This window comes from Eucyclogobius newberryi, unplaced genomic scaffold (genome assembly GCF_026437365.1).
Source record: "Eucyclogobius newberryi isolate DKJ021-1_F unplaced genomic scaffold, fEucNew1.0.hap1 SCAF_20, whole genome shotgun sequence".
NCBI lineage: Eukaryota > Metazoa > Chordata > Actinopteri > Gobiiformes > Gobiidae > Eucyclogobius > Eucyclogobius newberryi.
In genome coordinates this window covers 1,260,569-1,276,320 of record NW_027315835.1, presented here as the reverse complement: position 1 = coordinate 1,276,320, position 15,752 = coordinate 1,260,569, and the positions used below count along the sequence as shown (strand labels likewise).

At 49.8% G+C, this 15,752-nt stretch overlaps 2 protein-coding genes across 2 annotated transcripts in view; both read left to right on the top strand.

Moving 5' to 3' along the window:
* Nucleotides 1-1,938: 1,938 nt before the first annotated feature.
* On the top strand, nt 1,939-10,022 carry LOC140368964 (SUN domain-containing protein 1-like). The gene is made up of 11 exons (XM_072456143.1): nt 1,939-2,152; nt 2,244-2,450; nt 2,623-2,715; nt 3,250-3,305; nt 3,378-3,510; nt 3,781-3,996; nt 6,516-6,603; nt 6,691-6,806; nt 8,931-9,098; nt 9,176-9,274; nt 9,424-10,022. Exons 1-11 carry the CDS (start codon nt 2,090-2,092, stop codon nt 9,922-9,924), a joined length of 1,740 nt encoding a protein of 579 aa, XP_072312244.1. The 5' UTR covers nt 1,939-2,089; the 3' UTR covers nt 9,925-10,022.
* A 573-nt stretch (nt 10,023-10,595) lies between these two features.
* The window catches only part of heatr1 (HEAT repeat containing 1), a 60,307-nt gene continuing 55,150 nt past the window's right edge, over nt 10,596-15,752 (top strand). The window contains exon 1 of the mRNA XM_072455664.1: nt 10,596-10,640. The gene's annotated coding sequence lies outside the window, so the exon portion shown is untranslated. The remainder of the gene's footprint in view (nt 10,641-15,752) is intronic.

Here is a 15,752-nt window from a genome sequence, read left to right as displayed (position 1 = left end):
GGTTGTGGCGCCCCCTGCAGCATGTTTAAAGCTGTTGTTGTGGTTGTGGCGCCCCCTGCAGCATGTTTAAAGCTGTTGTTGTGGTTGTGGCGCCCCCTGCAGCATGTTTAAAGCTGTTGTTGTGGTTGTGGCGCCCCCTGCAGCATGTTTAAAGCTGTTGTTGTGGTTGTGGCGCCCCCTGCAGCATGTTTAAAGCTGTTGTTGTGGTTGTGGCGCCCCCTGCAGCATGTTTAAAGCTGTTGTTGTGGTTGTGGCGCCCCCTGCAGCATGTTTAAAGCTGTTGTTGTGGTTGTGGCGCCCCCTGCAGCATGTTTAAAGCTGTTGTTGTGGTTGTGGCGCCCCCTGCAGCATGTTTAAAGCTGTTGTGGTTGTGGCGCCCCCTGCAGCATGTTTAAAGCTGTTGTTGTGGTTGTGGCGCCCCCTGCAGCATGTTTAAAGCTGTTGTTGTGGTTGTGGCGCCCCCTGCAGCATGTTTAAAGCTGTTGTTGTGGTTGTGGCGCCCCCTGCAGCATGTTTAAAGCTGTTGTTGTGGTTGTGGCGCCCCCTGCAGCATGTTTAAAGCTGTTGTTGTGGTTGTGGCGCCCCCTGCAGCATGTTTAAAGCTGTTGTTGTGGTTGTGGCGCCCCCTGCAGCGTGTTTAAAGCTGTTGTTGTGGTTGTGGCGCCCCCTGCAGCGTGTTTAAAGCTGTTGTGGTTGTGGCGCCCCCTGCAGCGTGTTTAAAGCTGTTGTTGTGGTTGTGGCGCCCCTTGCAGCATTTTTAAAGCTGTTGTTGTGGTTGTGGCGCCCCCTGCAGCATGTTTAAAGCTGTTGTTGTGGTTGTGGCGCCCCCTGCAGCATGTTTAAAGCTGTTGTTGTGGTTGTGGCGCCCCCTGCAGCATGTTTAAAGCTGTTGTTGTGGTTGTGGCGCCCCCTGCAGCATGTTTAAAGCTGTTGTTGTGGTTGTGGCGCCCCCTGCAGCATGTTTAAAGCTGTTGTTGTGGTTGTGGCGCCCCCTGCAGCATGTTTAAAGCTGTTGTGGTTGTGGCGCCCCCTGCAGCATGTTTAAAGCTGTTGTGGTTGTGGCGCCCCCTGCAGCATGTCTCCTGTACGACGCGTCCCTCACGGCGTTGGCGGCTCTGGTTCCTCTCTCCAGGAAAAGCCTGAGGTTCTCTCTGGAGCTGGGACGAGCTGCAGGTTCAGAATGAAGAATTTTTCTGCATCTTTTACCTTTTTCTAGCAAAGTTTGAGGTTAAACCGTTGAATAAAATAGCACAAACTACATCTTAAGTAAAATTTGTAAAAATTGCTAATTTGTGTGACTAAACGTTAAGTGTAACGTCTGACATTAGAGTTCAAACTACCCTCACTGACACTGACACTGCAGTGTTCTCGCCGAGCGGTTTTGAGCATGGCGGCTGTGACCACCAGGGCGGCTGTGACCACCAGGGCGGCTGTGACCACCAGGGCGGCTGTGACCACCAGGGCGGCGCTCTCGCGGTGATCCTCAGCCCAGCGAGAACACTGCACTGGTGCCATGTCCCAGAATGCACCTTTAACCACACGCTTCATGTCTCTGGGGAAGGTTCTGTGTGGACGGTGTGGTTGTGTGTTCAGGTGGAGCTGCAGTGACGGTGTTCAGGTGGATCAGGAGGAAACTGAGCGAGATGAACACGGACCAGAACAAAAGGTGAAGACACTCCACACGCTCACTGTTCCGTTTAGAACCTGTGATGTCACGTTTGTCCTCAGGTCTCCTCTGAGCGTCGTCCTGGTGCTGCTGCTCCTCTTGGCCTCTTCCTGCTGTGAGTAACAGGTTCTGAACACGCTCTGAACACGCTCTGAACACGCTCTGAACACGCTCTGAACACGCTCTGAACACGCTCCGAACACGTTCTGAACCAAATGAAGGTGTAAATCTGTGAATAAAGATGTTTGTGTTTCAGGTTTGCTCTGGTTCTCTTCCTCGTCTGTGTCGGAGCTCGTCCAGCTCCAACTGCCTTTTCTACAAACTTTAAACCCTCAGGAAGAACCTACAAAACATGACTCTGAACCAGGACCAGTGGAACCAGGACCAGTGGAACCAGGACTTATCCAAGAAACTGCGGTTCAGATGTACCAAGAACCAGGCCAAATGGAGACTGAAGCGGAACAGGCGTCAGCAGAAGCAAAGAAGGTACTAAACCAGGACTTTGACCGGGGCCGGGGGCTAGGGGCCGGGGGCGGGACCCGGGGGCTTGACCGGGACTAACTCTGGATGTGTTCAGGTTTCAGATCTGGACTCGTCTCGTTTGGAGCGTCTGGAGCAGAGTCTGTCGTCGCTCTGGAAACAGATGGAGGACCAAGGTCACGACCCCGAGCCTGACCCCGGCGCCCGCGGTGCCGGTGAAGACCTGGACCTGGACTCGGTCCTGGAGCAGCAGCTGGACCTGATCCGGTCTAGACTGGAGCAGGAGCACGGAGTCTGGAAACAGGTTTAGAACATTTACAACATCAACATCAGACACGAAACAAAAGTGAAATGCTTCTTATACAAACGACATAAAAACACTGTTTAGAAGCGTCTGAATGAAGACTTAATTTAGCTTCTAAAATGTCACGATGATTTGTTTTTATCTTCTTCATCGTCACATGTTGTGTTTTCAGACTCGAGAGCGCGACTCTGAGCAGCAGCAGAAGCTCTTCTTCAGACTGGACCAGATCCAGAGACAACTGGACCAGCTGACCAGGAGAACCCAGGTGAGACCCTGGGGGAGGAGCTCTGAGACCCTGGGGGAGGAGCTCTGAGACCCTGGGGGAGGAGCTCTGAGACCCTGGGGGAGGAGCTCTGAGACCCTGGAGGAGGAGCTCTGAGACGCTGGGGGAGGAGCTCTGAGACGCTGGGGGAGGAGCTCTGAGACGCTGGAGGAGGAGCTCTGAGACGCTGGGGGAGGAGCTCTGAGACCCTGGGGGAGGAGCTCTGAGACCCTGGGGGAGGAGCTCTGAGACGCTGGAGGAGGAGGGGCTAAAAAGGATTGAAAATAAACTAAAGTCAATGAAAAGCAATAGAAATGTAGATGGGATTGACCTTGTGGAGGCTTCAACAGTCAAAGGTGGAGGTGTGACCTGAGGTCAAAGGTGGAGGTGTGACCTGAGGTCAAAGGTGGAGCTGTGACCTGAGGTCAAAGGTGGAGCTGTGACCTGAGGTCAAAGGTGGAGCTGTGACCTGAGGTCAAAGGTGGAGCTGTGACCTGAGGTCAAAGGTGTGATTATGTTTGTGTTGAGCTGTTTCAGGATCTGGAGCTGAAACGGGCGTCGGCTCTCTCAGACTCCACCCCTGCTCCGCTCCGGTCAGTTCTACAGGTTCTACACCAGCTTCAGAGGCTCCTGTGACTCCACCTGATCTGAATGTTTGTCTGCAGTTCTGAGTCCCAGGATGTGCTGTTGGCTGAGCTGTCTCGCCTCCAGGGGGCGCTGCAGTCTGTCACACAGGACGTCCAGGCTCTGTCCGGCTGTAGAGGACCATGTGCCCAGCTCCAAGATCTGCAAGGAACGGTCAGGAACCTCAGAACACTGGTTCAGATCCTGCTCTAGACCGGCTCAGATCCTGCTCTAGACCGGCTCAGATCCGGCTCTAGACCGGCTCAGATCCTGCTCTAGACCGGCTCAGATCCTGCTCTAGACCGGCTCAGATCCTGCTCTAGACCGGCTCAGATCCTGCTCTAGACCGGCTCAGATCCTGCTCTAGACCGGCTCAGATCCTGCTCTAGACCGGCTCAGATCCTGCTCTAGACCGCTTCAGGAGGTCTTGGTCTTTGTCCTCAGGTGTCGGAGCAGGTCTTGGTCTTGGTCCAGGAGCAGGTCCAGGAGCAGGTCCAGGAGCAGGTCCAGGAGCAGGTCCGGTCCCTGGTCTTTGACTCGTTGGTGTCTGAGCACAGCCTGCAGGGGGCGCTGTCTGCTCTGGAGCTCAGACTCATGGAGCAGATCCACAGAGAGGAGCCACGGCCTGCAGGGGGCGCGCTCACACAAAAGGTAATAAATGTATATAATAGGCTGAGCAAAATAATATGTCTGTTTGCCGTAACCCGACCGACCCGGCGTGAAACTAGCCGACTAAAAAAAATTGTATCAGCATTTTGTTGAAAAAACGTCATTTTTATTTTTCAATTATTTCGCCGACTCACCGACCGGACTTCCCTAAACCACCGTGTCAAATATTTTTATCACGCTTGTTATCCTTACAGCAAAGGTAACGTACTGCGCATGTGCGTCTGCTTAATCCGTCCCCCACATGTGTCTGTGACGAAACAGACCACGAGTTAATGACGACAAGTTGCCTTTTACAAGTTGGTTTGCCTCTGTCGGCGCCACTCAAGTGTCCAGAGGACATGCCAGGCTCTGTCAGGGTGTTTTACGCAATGCATTCTGGGATTGACACACGCCCAGCAGCGTCATCACAACAAACATGGCGGCGCCCCTGTCCCCCGCATGTTCCCCCCGCTCGCCTTCGCTACCAAAATAAAGGAGAACGATGTACAAAAGGTCGATTGAAATATCTTAAAATCTGGAGATTTAGTCTCATGATCGGGATGAAGCCTCTGACCCCTGGACTGTTGAAGCCTCTGACCCCTGGACTGTTGAAGCCTCTGACCCCTGGACTGTTGAAGCCTCTGACCCCTGGACTGTTGAAGCCCCTGACCCCTGGACTGTTGAAGCCTCTGACCCCTGGACTGTTGAAGCCTCTGACCCCTGGACTGTTGAAGCCCCTGACCCCTGGACTGTTGAAGCCTCTGACCCCTGGACTGTTGAAGCCTCTGACCCCTGGACTGTTGAAGCCCCTGACCCCTGGACTGTTGAAGCCCCTGACCCCTGGACTGTTGAAGCCTCTGACCCCTGGACTGTTGAAGCCTCTGACCCCTGGACTGTTGAAGCCTCTGACCCCTGGACTGTTGAAGCCCCTGACCCCTGGACTGTTGAAGCCTCTGACCCCTGGACTGTTGAAGCCTCTGACCCCTGGACTGTTGAAGCCTATGACCCCTGGACTGTTGAAGCCCCTGACCCCTGGACTGTTGAAGCCTCTGACCCCTGGACTGTTGAAGCCCCTGACCCCTGGACTGTTGAAGCCCCTGACCCCTGGACTGTTGAAGCCCCTGACCCCTGGACTGTTGAAGCCTCTGACCCCTGGACTGTTGAAGCCCCTGACCCCTGGACTGTTGAAGCCTCTGACCCCTGGACTGTTGAAGCCCCTGACCCCTGGACTGTTGAAGCCTCTGACCCCTGGTGGTCACTCCGACTCAAAAAATTGCAAAATTTTGATTTTTTTCTTTGCCTTCAAAGTAAAAAATATAAATTTTCCTACCGTCCGACCCACTTGAAAAATGTTGACTCGGGTTACAGCAAAAGGACAATTTATTTGGGGCAGCCTAATATAAAATATATTTTTTAAACTCTTTCTCGCCCTCTGCGGGTGGTCCCCCCTTTGAGACCACCACAGCTTTCCTCTGACCCTTGAGACCACCACTATGTCCGGTTGGTTCCATTACCATGTGGTCTGTATCTGAAGTCCCAGAGGACCTCGGCTCAGTCGTTCTCCACCTTTGGAGGTGTTTCCACTTTGTCCTTGGGGTCTTCAGCTCGTGCTCTGCAGATGTTTCTTACACTATGCCAGCTCCATGTGTGCTGCACCTGCAGTTATGTGTGTGTCTCAGGGGCCCCTTTGCACAGCCTACACCTTTTTCATCCACAGCTTCAGTGTAGAGAGTGAGAGCGCCTCCTGGTGGAGCAAATACACGTTTCACAGTGAAAACACTTCCATTAATATTTCTTTTGACCAGAACAAATCTGACATCTTTATCTTACACAGCTGTGGTCCAACACACAACCACAGGAACCACAGGAACCACAGGAACCACAGGAACCACAGGAACCACAGGAACCACAGGAACCACAGGAACCACAACGAAAGAAAAGAACAAAAAGTGCAAAAACAAAGAGCTCATGCCAAGAAAGAGCCCACAGACTGATCTAAAAGAAATCATAGGGAAAACCATTTTCTATGTCAAAAAGTCCCTCTGGACTTTTACAAACTAAAGATGGCCCACACTGGCCCACACTGGCCCACACTGGCCCACACTGGCCCACACTGGCCCACACTGGGCACAGTCACATGTGTCCAGTACAGTCCAGGTCCTTACATTGAAACAAAGGGAGAAAAGCTCAGACCAGGTCGGGGATTGGGTCGGCAAAAGCCTCTTCAGCTGAAGTGAATAGTTGTATTTTTCCGTTCTCGTTGATCCTCAGCGTTGCAGGATGAAGCGGAGCGTGTTCCGTGTTCTTCTCTCAGATCTCACCAGTTCAAAGCTTTGTCCTTCACGTCTCCTCAGGTGAACTCGTGTTAAAGATGGATTATCCCCACATCCCCAGAGTCCAAACTATATCATATTTAGTGTTGAATTGATGATCGCTATAAAACCACAGAAGTTGGTTTCACTGTTTGTCTTCAGGAGGTGGCGCACATGGTCCAGAGGACGGTCCAGAGGACGGTCCAGAGGACGGTCCAGAGGACGGTCCAGAGGACGGTCCAGAGCGCTCTTCAACGCTTCTCTGAGGACAGGACTGGACTGGCAGACTACGCCCTGGAGTCTGGAGGTAAACCTGACACTAAAGGGCGCTCTGGTCTCCTCCTCCATCAGGACGTGCAGTGATGGTCTGTGGTGTTCCCTGTGTGTCCTGCAGGTGGCAGCATCGTGCTGTCTCGCTGCTCTCACACGTTTGAGACTAAAACGGCTCTGCTCAGTTTGTTTGGGATTCCACTGTGGTACTTCAGCCAGTCTCCACGCGCCGCCATCCAGGTACTCCCCTGCCATGCCCCCGTGGAGGCCGCGCCCCCCTGGAGGCCGCGCCCCCCTGGAGGCCGCGCCCCCCTGGAGGCCGCTCTCACATGTGACGGCGCCCCCTAGAGGACGCTCTCACATGTGACGGCGCCCCCTAGAGGACGCTCTCACATGTGACGGCGCCCCCTAGAGGACGCTCTCACATGTGACGGCGCCCCCTGGAGGACGCTCTCACATGTGACGGCGCCCCCTGGAGGACGCTCTCACATGTGACGGCGCCCCCTGGAGGACGCTCACACATGTGACGGCGCCCCCTGGAGGACGCTCACACATGTGACGGCGCCCCCTGGAGGACGCTCACACATGTGACGGCGCCCCCTGGAGGACGCTCACACATGTGACGGCGCCCCCTGGAGGACGCTCACATATGTGACGGCGCCCCCTGGAGGATGCTCACATGTGACGGCGCCCCCTGGAGGACGCTCACATGTGACGGCGCCCCCTGGAGGACGCTCACATGTGACGGCGCCCCCTGGAGGACGCTCACATGTGACGGCGCCCCCTGGAGGACGCTCACATGTGACGGCGCCCCCTGGAGGACGCGCTCACATGTGACGGCGCCCCCTGGAGGACGCGCTCACATGTGACGGCGCCCCCTGGAGGACGCGCTCACATGTGACGGCGCCCCCTGGAGGACGCGCTCACATGTGACGGCGCCCCCTGGAGGACGCGCTCACATGTGACGGCGCCCCCTGGAGGACGCTCACAGACGCTCTCACATGTGACGGCGCCCCCTGGAGGACGCTCACATGTGACTGCGCCCCCTGGAGGACGCTCTCACATGTGACTGCGCCTCCTGGAGGACGCTCACATGTGACGGCGCCCCCTGGAGGACGCTCACATGTGACGGCGCCCCCTGGAGGACGCTCACATGTGACGGCGCCCCCTGGAGGACGCTCTCACATGTGACGGCGCCCCCTGGAGGACGCTCACATGTGACGGCGCCCCCTGGAGGACGCTCACAGACGCTCTCACATGTGACGGCGCCCCCTGGAGGACGCTCTCACATGTGACTGCGCCCCCTGGAGGACGCTCACATGTGACGGCGCCCCCTGGAGGACGCTCACATGTGACTGCGCCCCCTGGAGGACGCTCACAGATGCTCTCACATGTGACGGCGCCCCCTGGAGGACGCTCACAGATGCTCTCACATGTGACGGCGCCCCCTGGAGGACGCTCACAGATGCTCTCACATGTGACGGCGCCCCCTGGAGGACGTTCACATGTGACGGCGCCCCCTGGAGGACGCTCACATGTGACTGCGCCCCCTGGAGGACGCTCACATGTGACGGCGCCCCCTGGAGGACGCTCACATGTGACGGCGCCCCCTGGAGGACGCTCTCACATGTGACGGCGCCCCCTGGAGGACGCTCACATGTGACGGCGCCCCCTGGAGGACGCTCACATGTGACTGCGCCCCCTGGAGGACGCTCACATGTGACTGCGCCCCCTGGAGGACGCTCACATGTGACGGCGCCCCCTGGAGGACGCTCACATGTGACGGCGCCCCCTGGAGGACGCTCACAGATGCTCTCACATGTGACCGCGCCCCCTGGAGGACGCTCACAGATGCTCTCACATGTGACGGCGCCCCCTGGAGGACGTTCACATGTGACGGCGCCCCCTGGAGGACGCTCAAATGTGACGGCGCCCCCTGGAGGACGCTCACATGTGACTGCGCCCCCTGGAGGACGCTCACATGTGACGGCGCCCCCTGGAGGACGCTCTCACATGTGACGGCGCCCCCTGGAGGACGCTCTCACATGTGACGGCGCCCCCTGGAGGACGCTCTCACATGTGACGGCGCCCCCTGGAGGACGCTCTCACATGTGACGGCGCCCCCTGGAGGACGCTCTCACATGTGACGGCGCCCCCTGGAGGACGCTCACATGTGACGGCGCCCCCTGGAGGACGCTCACATGTGACGGCGCCCCCTGGAGGACGCTCTCACATGTGACGGCGCCCCCTGGAGGACGCTCTCACATGTGACGGCGCCCCCTGGAGGACGCTCTCACATGTGACGGCGCCCCCTGGAGGATGCCGTGTGGCTTGTCCTCAGAATAACCGTCTCCTGTCTTTCAGCCGGACGTCCAGCCTGGAAACTGCTGGCCGTTCCGAGGCTCGTCCGGGTTCTTCCTGATCCGCCTCTCGTCTCTGGTTCTGCCCTCGAGTTTCTCCCTCGAACACGTCCCTAAGTCTCTGTCTCCCACGGGACGTCTGAGCAGCGCCCCCAAGGACTTCAGTGTCTACGTAAGAATGAGGGGCCGAGGGGGGGGGGGGCGGGGACTAAACCAGTGCGAGTCCAGGTCTAACTTAGTCTTTGTCAGGGTCTGAGGGACGAGGAGGACGAGGAGGACGAGGAGGGGAAGCTCCTGGGGACGTTTGTGTACGACCAGGACGGAGAAGCTCTGCAGACTTACACCTCTGTGAGTTTCCTCTTTTCAACCATTTTTGTCTCCATTCTCTTCCCATATTTTGACCTGGCGCTGTTTCTCTGGCTCCAGGGTCTCTCAGACGTTCCTCTCGTTTCAGTTCTGTCTGAGCTTCTTCTTTAGTGACGTTTCTTTTATTTCAGGAGGAAAACGACGAGCCGTTTCAGCTCGTTCTCGTCAAAGTCTTGTCAAACTGGGGTCACGAGGATTACACCTGCGTTTACCGCTTCAGGGTCCACGGGACCCCAGTCCAGACCGAGCCGGGGTCTGGACCTGGACCAGACCAGGACCAGGACCAGGAAGAGACCCGAGAACCGGACCAGGAAGAGACCCTAGAACCGGCCCAGGATCAGGAAGAGACCCCAGAACCGGCCCAGGACCAGGAAGAGACCCCAGAACCGGCCCAGGACCAGGAAGAGACCCCAGAACCGGCCCAGGACCAGGAAGAGACCCCAGAACCGGCCCAGGAAGAGACCCCAGAACCGGCCCAGGACCAGGAAGAGACCCCAGACCCGGCCCAGGACCAGGAAGAGACCCCAGAACCGGCCCAGGATCAGGAAGAGACCCCAGAGAAGGCCCAAGATCCAGACGAGCTCCAGGAGGGAGTCTCCTCTGAGGAGTCGGCAGCTGTTTTAACTCTTTAATTTCCTCCTTCGGAAACACGTTTATCTAATGAAATATTTAAACTTCAAACACTGATGGAAATATGTTTAAATTTAATCATTTTATTTAACTCTAACCAGTTTTTTAATAAAGTGTGTAAATATTTGTTTTGTACGTGATTCTTCTGAAATAAAGATTCTCAAACGTTTGATCGCTTTATTTATTCAACAATAATAAAATACAACGAAATGAACTGATATTGTTTGAGTGAATAAATAGAAGTTATTCAGTGGCAAGTTTATTGTTAAAGAAAATGTACTTTTGATTTTTAATCTGCAATCGTAAAATTGTAAGTCAAAGTCACTATTTAAATGACACATTTCACAAACAGCTTCAAGTGCTATATTCAACAATATAAATTAAAACTTAATCAAATTAGAGCAATAAAAACTGTAGAAAGTGCGAACGTGTGAATGAAGTAAAATAATTAAACTATTAAAAATAAGTTGAATAAAATCCTGATCGTTTAAACAACTTTAAATAAAAGCGTAATAACAATTAAATCGGTCCCAGATTAAATGCGTGTGTTTAAAAAGGTAAATGCTGTAAAATAATATAATAGATCCATGTGTAAAATAAAGTAATGTTTCCGGTAAAAATTGCGGTTCTGATCCGGAAGTAAACCCTTGCGTCACTTCCTGTTTACCGCAGCGTGGTTCCGGGTTCCAGAGGCACACGTGAAAACAGCGAAATAAAGGTCTGTATTTACCCTTTATTTACGGGACTAAAACAGGGACAAATCCAGGACTGAAGTCGGACAGTGATGACGTGGACATATTTGCTTATATCATATATATTTTATATTTATTTGGACGCGTGTAAATGAACATACATGAGACACATGATGTAAACACGCCGGATTCGCCCCGCACTCACTCTCACTCACTTAACTCTCATTCACGCACATAATAACTCTCATTCACGCACATAATAACTCTCATTCACGCACATAATAACTCTCATTCACGCACATAACTCTCATTCACGCACATAATAACTCTCATTCACGCTCATAACTCATTCACGCACATAATAACTCTCATTCACGCACATAACTCATTCACGCACATAATAACTCTCATTCACGCACATAACTCTCATTCACGCTCATAACTCATTCACGCACATAATAACTCTCATTCACGCACATAACTCTCATTCACGCACATAACTCTCATTCACGCACATAATAACTCTCATTCACGCACATAACTCTCATTCACGCACATAATAACTCTCATTCACGCTCATAACTCATTCACGCACATAATAACTCTCATTCACGCACATAACTCTCATTCACGCTCATAACTCATTCACGCTCATAACTCATTCACGCTCATAACTCTCATTCACGCACATAATAACTCTCATTCACGCTCATAACTCATTCACGCACATAATAACTCTCATTCACGCTCATAACTCATTCACGCACATAATAACTCTCATTCACGCACATAATAACTCTCATTCACGCACATAATAACTCTCATTCACGCACATAACTCATTCACGCACATAATAACTCTCATTCACGCTCATAACTCATTCACGCACATAATAACTCTCATTCACGCACATAATAACTCTCATTCACGCTCATAACTCATTCACGCTCATAACTCTCATTCACGCACATAATAACTCTCATTCACGCTCATAACTCATTCACGCACATAACTCTCATTCACGCACATAATAACTCTCATTCACGCACATAACTCTCATTCACGCACATAATAACTCTCATTCACGCACATAACTCTCATTCACGCACATAATAACTCTCATTCACGCACATAATAACTCTCATTCACGCTCATAACTCATTCACGCACATAATAACTCTCATTCACGCACATAACTCATTCACGCACATAATAACTCTCATTCACGCACATAACTCTCATTCACGCTCATAACTCTCATTCACGCACATAATAACTCTCATTCACGCTCATAACTCATTCACGCACATAATAACTCTCATTCACGCACATAATAACTCTCATTCACGCACATAATAACTCTCATTCACGCACATAACTCATTCACGCACATAATAACTCTCATTCACGCTCATAACTCATTCACGCACATAATAACTCTCATTCACGCACATAATAACTCTCATTCACGCTCATAACTCTCATTCACGCACATAACTCTCATTCACGCACATAATAACTCTCATTCACGCTCATAACTCATTCACGCTCATAACTCTCATTCACGCACATAATAACTCTCATTCACGCTCATAACTCTCATTCACGCACATAATAACTCTCATTCACGCTCATAACTCTCATTCACGCACATAACTCTCATTCACGCACATAATAACTCTCATTCACGCACATAATAACTCTCATTCACGCTCATAACTCATTCACGCTCATAACTCTCATTCACGCACATAACTCTCATTCACGCACATAATAACTCTCATTCACGCACATAATAACTCTCATTCACGCTCATAACTCATTCACGCTCATAACTCTCATTCACGCACATAATAACTCTCATTCACGCACATAATAACTCTCATTCACGCTCATAACTCATTCACGCACATAACTCTCATTCACGCACATAATAACTCTCATTCACGCTCATAACTCATTCACGCTCATAACTCATTCACGCTCATAACTCATTCACGCTCATAATAACTCTCATTCACGCACATAATAACTCTCATTCACGCACATAACTCTCATTCACGCACATAACTCTCATTCACGCACATAATAACTCTCATTCACGCTCATAACTCAAACACGCACATAACTCTCATTCACGCACATAATAACTCTCATTCACGCACATAACTCTCATTCACGCACATAACTCTCATTCACGCACATAACTCTCATTCACGCACATAACTCTCATTCACGCACATAATAACTCTCATTCACGCACATAACTCTCATTCACGCTCATAACTCATTCACGCACATAATAACTCTCATTCACGCACATAATAACTCTCATTCACGCACATAATAACTCTCATTCACGCACATAACTCTCATTCACGCACATAATAACTCTCATTCACGCACATAATAACTCTCATTCACGCACATAACTCTCATTCACGCACATAACTCTCATTCACGCACATAACTCTCATTCACGCACATAACTCTCATTCACGCTCATAACTCTCATTCACGCACATAATAACTCTCATTCACGCACATAACTCTCATTCACGCACATAACTCTCATTCACGCACATAATAACTCTCATTCACGCACATAACTCTCATTCACGCACATAATAACTCTCATTCACGCACATAACTCTCATTCACGCACATAACTCTCATTCACGCACATAACTCTCATTCACGCACATAACTCTCATTCACGCACATAATAACTCTCATTCACGCTCATAACTCTCATTCACGCACATAATAACTCTCATTCACGCTCATAACTCTCATTCACGCACATAATAACTCTCATTCACGCTCATAACTCTCATTCACGCACATAATAACTCTCATTCACGCTCATAACTCTCATTCACGCACATAATAACTCTCATTCACGCACATAATAACTCTCATTCACGCTCATAACTCTCATTCACGCACATAACTCTCATTCACGCACATAATAACTCTCATTCACGCACATAACTCTCATTCACGCACATAATAACTCATTCACGCTCATAACTCTCATTCACGCACATAATAACTCTCATTCACGCACATAATAACTCTCATTCACGCTCATAACTCTCATTCACGCACATAATAACTCTCATTCACGCACATAATAACTCTCATTCACGCACATAATAACTCTCATTCACGCTCATAACTCTCATTCACGCACATAATAACTCTCATTCACGCACATAATAACTCTCATTCACGCTCATAACTCTCATTCACGCACATAACTCTCATTCACGCACATAATAACTCTCATTCACGCACATAACTCTCATTCACGCACATAATAACTCATTCACGCACATAACTCTCATTCACGCACATAATAACTCTCATTCACGCACATAACTCTCATTCACGCTCATAACTCTCATTCACGCTCATAACTCATTCACGCTCATAACTCATTCACGCTCATAATAACTCTCATTCACGCACATAATAACTCTCATTCACGCACATAATAACTCTCATTCACGCACATAACTCATTCACGCTCATAACTCTCATTCACGCACATAATAACTCATTCACGCACATAACTCATTCACGCTCATAACTCTCATTCACGCACATAATAACTCTCATTCACGCACATAATAACTCTCATTCACGCACATAATAACTCTCATTCACGCACATAATAACTCTCATTCACGCTCATAACTCATTCACGCTCATAACTCTCATTCACGCACATAATAACTCTCATTCACGCTCATAACTCTCATTCACGCACATAAAAACTCTCATTCACGCACATAATAACTCTCATTCACGCTCATAACTCTCATTCACGCACATAATAACTCTCATTCACGCACATAACTCTCATTCACGCTCATAATAACTCTCATTCACGCACATAATAACTCTCATTCACGCACATAATAACTCTCATTCACGCACATAATAACTCTCATTCACGCACATAATAACTCTCATTCACGCACATAATAACTCTCATTCACGCACATAATAACTCTCATTCACGCTCATAACTCTCATTCACGCACATAATAACTCATTCACGCACATAATAACTCTCATTCACGCACATAATAACTCTCATTCACGCTCATAACTCATTCACGCTCATAACTCTCATTCACGCACATAATAACTCTCATTCACGCACATAACTCTCATTCACGCTCATAACTCATTCACGCTCATAACTCATTCACGCTCATAATAACTCTCATTCACGCACATAATAACTCTCATTCACGCACATAACTCATTCACGCTCATAACTCTCATTCACGCACATAATAACTCTCATTCACGCACATAATAACTCTCATTCACGCTCATAACTCTCATTCACGCACATAATAACTCATTCACGCACATAATAACTCTCATTCACGCTCATAACTCATTCACGCTCATAACTCATTCACGCTCATAACTCATTCACGCACATAACTCTCATTCACGCACATAATAACTCTCATTCACGCTCATAACTCATTCACGCTCATAATAACTCTCATTCACGCACATAATAACTCTCATTCACGCACATAATAACTCTCATTCACGCTCATAACTCATTCACGCACATAATAACTCTCATTCACGCTCATAACTCATTCACGCTCATAATAACTCTCATTCACGCACATAATAACTCTCATTCACGCTCATAACTCTCATTCACGCACATAACTCTCATTCACGCACATAATAACTCTCATTCACGCACATAATAACTCTCATTCACGCACATAATAACTCTCATTCACGCACATAATAACTCTCATTCACGCACATAATAACTCTCATTCACGCACATAATAACTCTCATTCACGCACATAATAACTCTCATTCACGCTCATAATAACTCTCATTCACGCACATAATAACTCTCATTCACGCACATAATAACTCTCATTCACGCTCATAACTCATTCACGCACATAACTCATTCACGCACATAACTCTCATTCACGCTCATAACTCATTCACGCTCATAACTCATTCACGCACATAATAACTCTCATTCACGCTCATAACTCTCATTCACGCACATAATAACTCTCATTCACGCTCATAACTCTCATTCACGCACATAATAACTCTCATTCACGCTCAT